This window comes from Sinocyclocheilus rhinocerous, unplaced genomic scaffold (genome assembly GCF_001515625.1).
Source record: "Sinocyclocheilus rhinocerous isolate Xijiao unplaced genomic scaffold, SAMN03320098_v1.1 C36503097, whole genome shotgun sequence".
NCBI lineage: Eukaryota > Metazoa > Chordata > Actinopteri > Cypriniformes > Cyprinidae > Sinocyclocheilus > Sinocyclocheilus rhinocerous.
This window is the reverse complement of record NW_015782174.1, coordinates 1-1,215: the sequence shown is the minus strand read 5'-3', so window position 1 is coordinate 1,215 and position 1,215 is coordinate 1. Positions and strand designations below refer to the sequence as shown.

The 1,215-nt window shown below is 43.3% G+C and overlaps 1 protein-coding gene across 1 annotated transcript; it reads left to right on the top strand.

The window, feature by feature from the left end:
- Nucleotides 1–326: 326 nt before the first annotated feature.
- On the top strand, nt 327–1,209 carry LOC107736116 (arf-GAP with GTPase, ANK repeat and PH domain-containing protein 3-like; the record flags this gene model as incomplete). The annotated part of the gene is made up of 2 exons (XM_016547612.1): nt 327–582; nt 657–1,209. Coding segments are annotated over 2 exons (451 nt in total), but the record flags the coding sequence as incomplete, so codon positions are not given.
- Between the last annotated feature and the right edge of the window lie 6 nt (nt 1,210–1,215).

Sequence of the window (1,215 nt, the reverse complement as noted above, 5' to 3'; positions counted from 1 at the left end):
AAGTCAGGAATTGTCATTTCTACCAAAAGAACGAAAGCAATAAAAATAAATATATAAAATAATAAAATAAAATATATAAAAATAATAAATAAAGACGTGTGTTCCATAGTTGTTTTTAATCAATATATGTGTGTATAGATTATTTAACTATTTAAACTTATATAACAAAACCTAGTACTAAGCAACAATATTTACCTACATGATTCAGAGTTTTGATTTGATTCACTATAACAGAATGGTGTTAGCTATCAGAATGACCACTGATAAACAAAACAGTGTGTTTACAAGAATAAAAAGTGGAGCTCTATTTGTGTCGTCATTCTCAGGGAAGAGAAGGAGCGCTGGATCCGGGCGAAGTACGAGCAGAAGTTGTTCCTGGTGGGGCTTCCTCAGTCAGACGTGCCTCTGGGACAGCAGCTCCTGCGGGCCGTGGTGGAGGACGACCTGAGGCTAGTGGTTGTCCTGCTGGCCCACGGCACCAAGGAAGAGGTCAACGAGACGTACGGGGACGGCGACGGACGTACCGCCCTGCACCTGTCCTGCGCCATGGCTAATGTGGTCCTCACGCAGCTGCTCATCTGGGTAAGAACTCGCTTTTTGAATCCGCCTTTCATTCTCAATTGTCCCTCCATCATTAATTTCATCGTCTATTTCAGTACGGCGTGGACGTGAAGAGTCGCGACGCCCGCGCTCAGACGCCACTGTCCTACGCCCAGCGAGCAGGAAGTCAGGAGTGCGTCGACATCCTCATCCAACACGGTTGTCCCATGACACCCACAGCCACCCAACACAATCCCAACATCAACAACAACGCTCAATGCGAGCTGAACCGTAGTGTTAGCATCATGTGATCGTGGCCCGCAGTGTCTCTAGTGTCTCTTCTCAAAGATGTTGATGTTCCCATAGATGCTGCTCTCGTTAAATGGCATCATTTCCCTCAGCAGTACGTCTTTATTAGGAAACTGTGCGTAATGTGTCACGTAAACCCATTACCCTCATGACGACTTCCTGTGACCAATGTTAGCGTACGGCAAGAATTAGCAGTGTTAACATTATCACTGCGTGTTATTTTTAAGCTGAAGAAAATTTGGTTTTTAAAGATCCTTTCTTGTGTGTGTATAGAACAAAAAAATGAAATGATGGGCAACAGGTTCTAAAGATAAGTTAGATTTTTTTTAAGGTACATCGGTTTAGAAATAATCAGACGACAGTAAT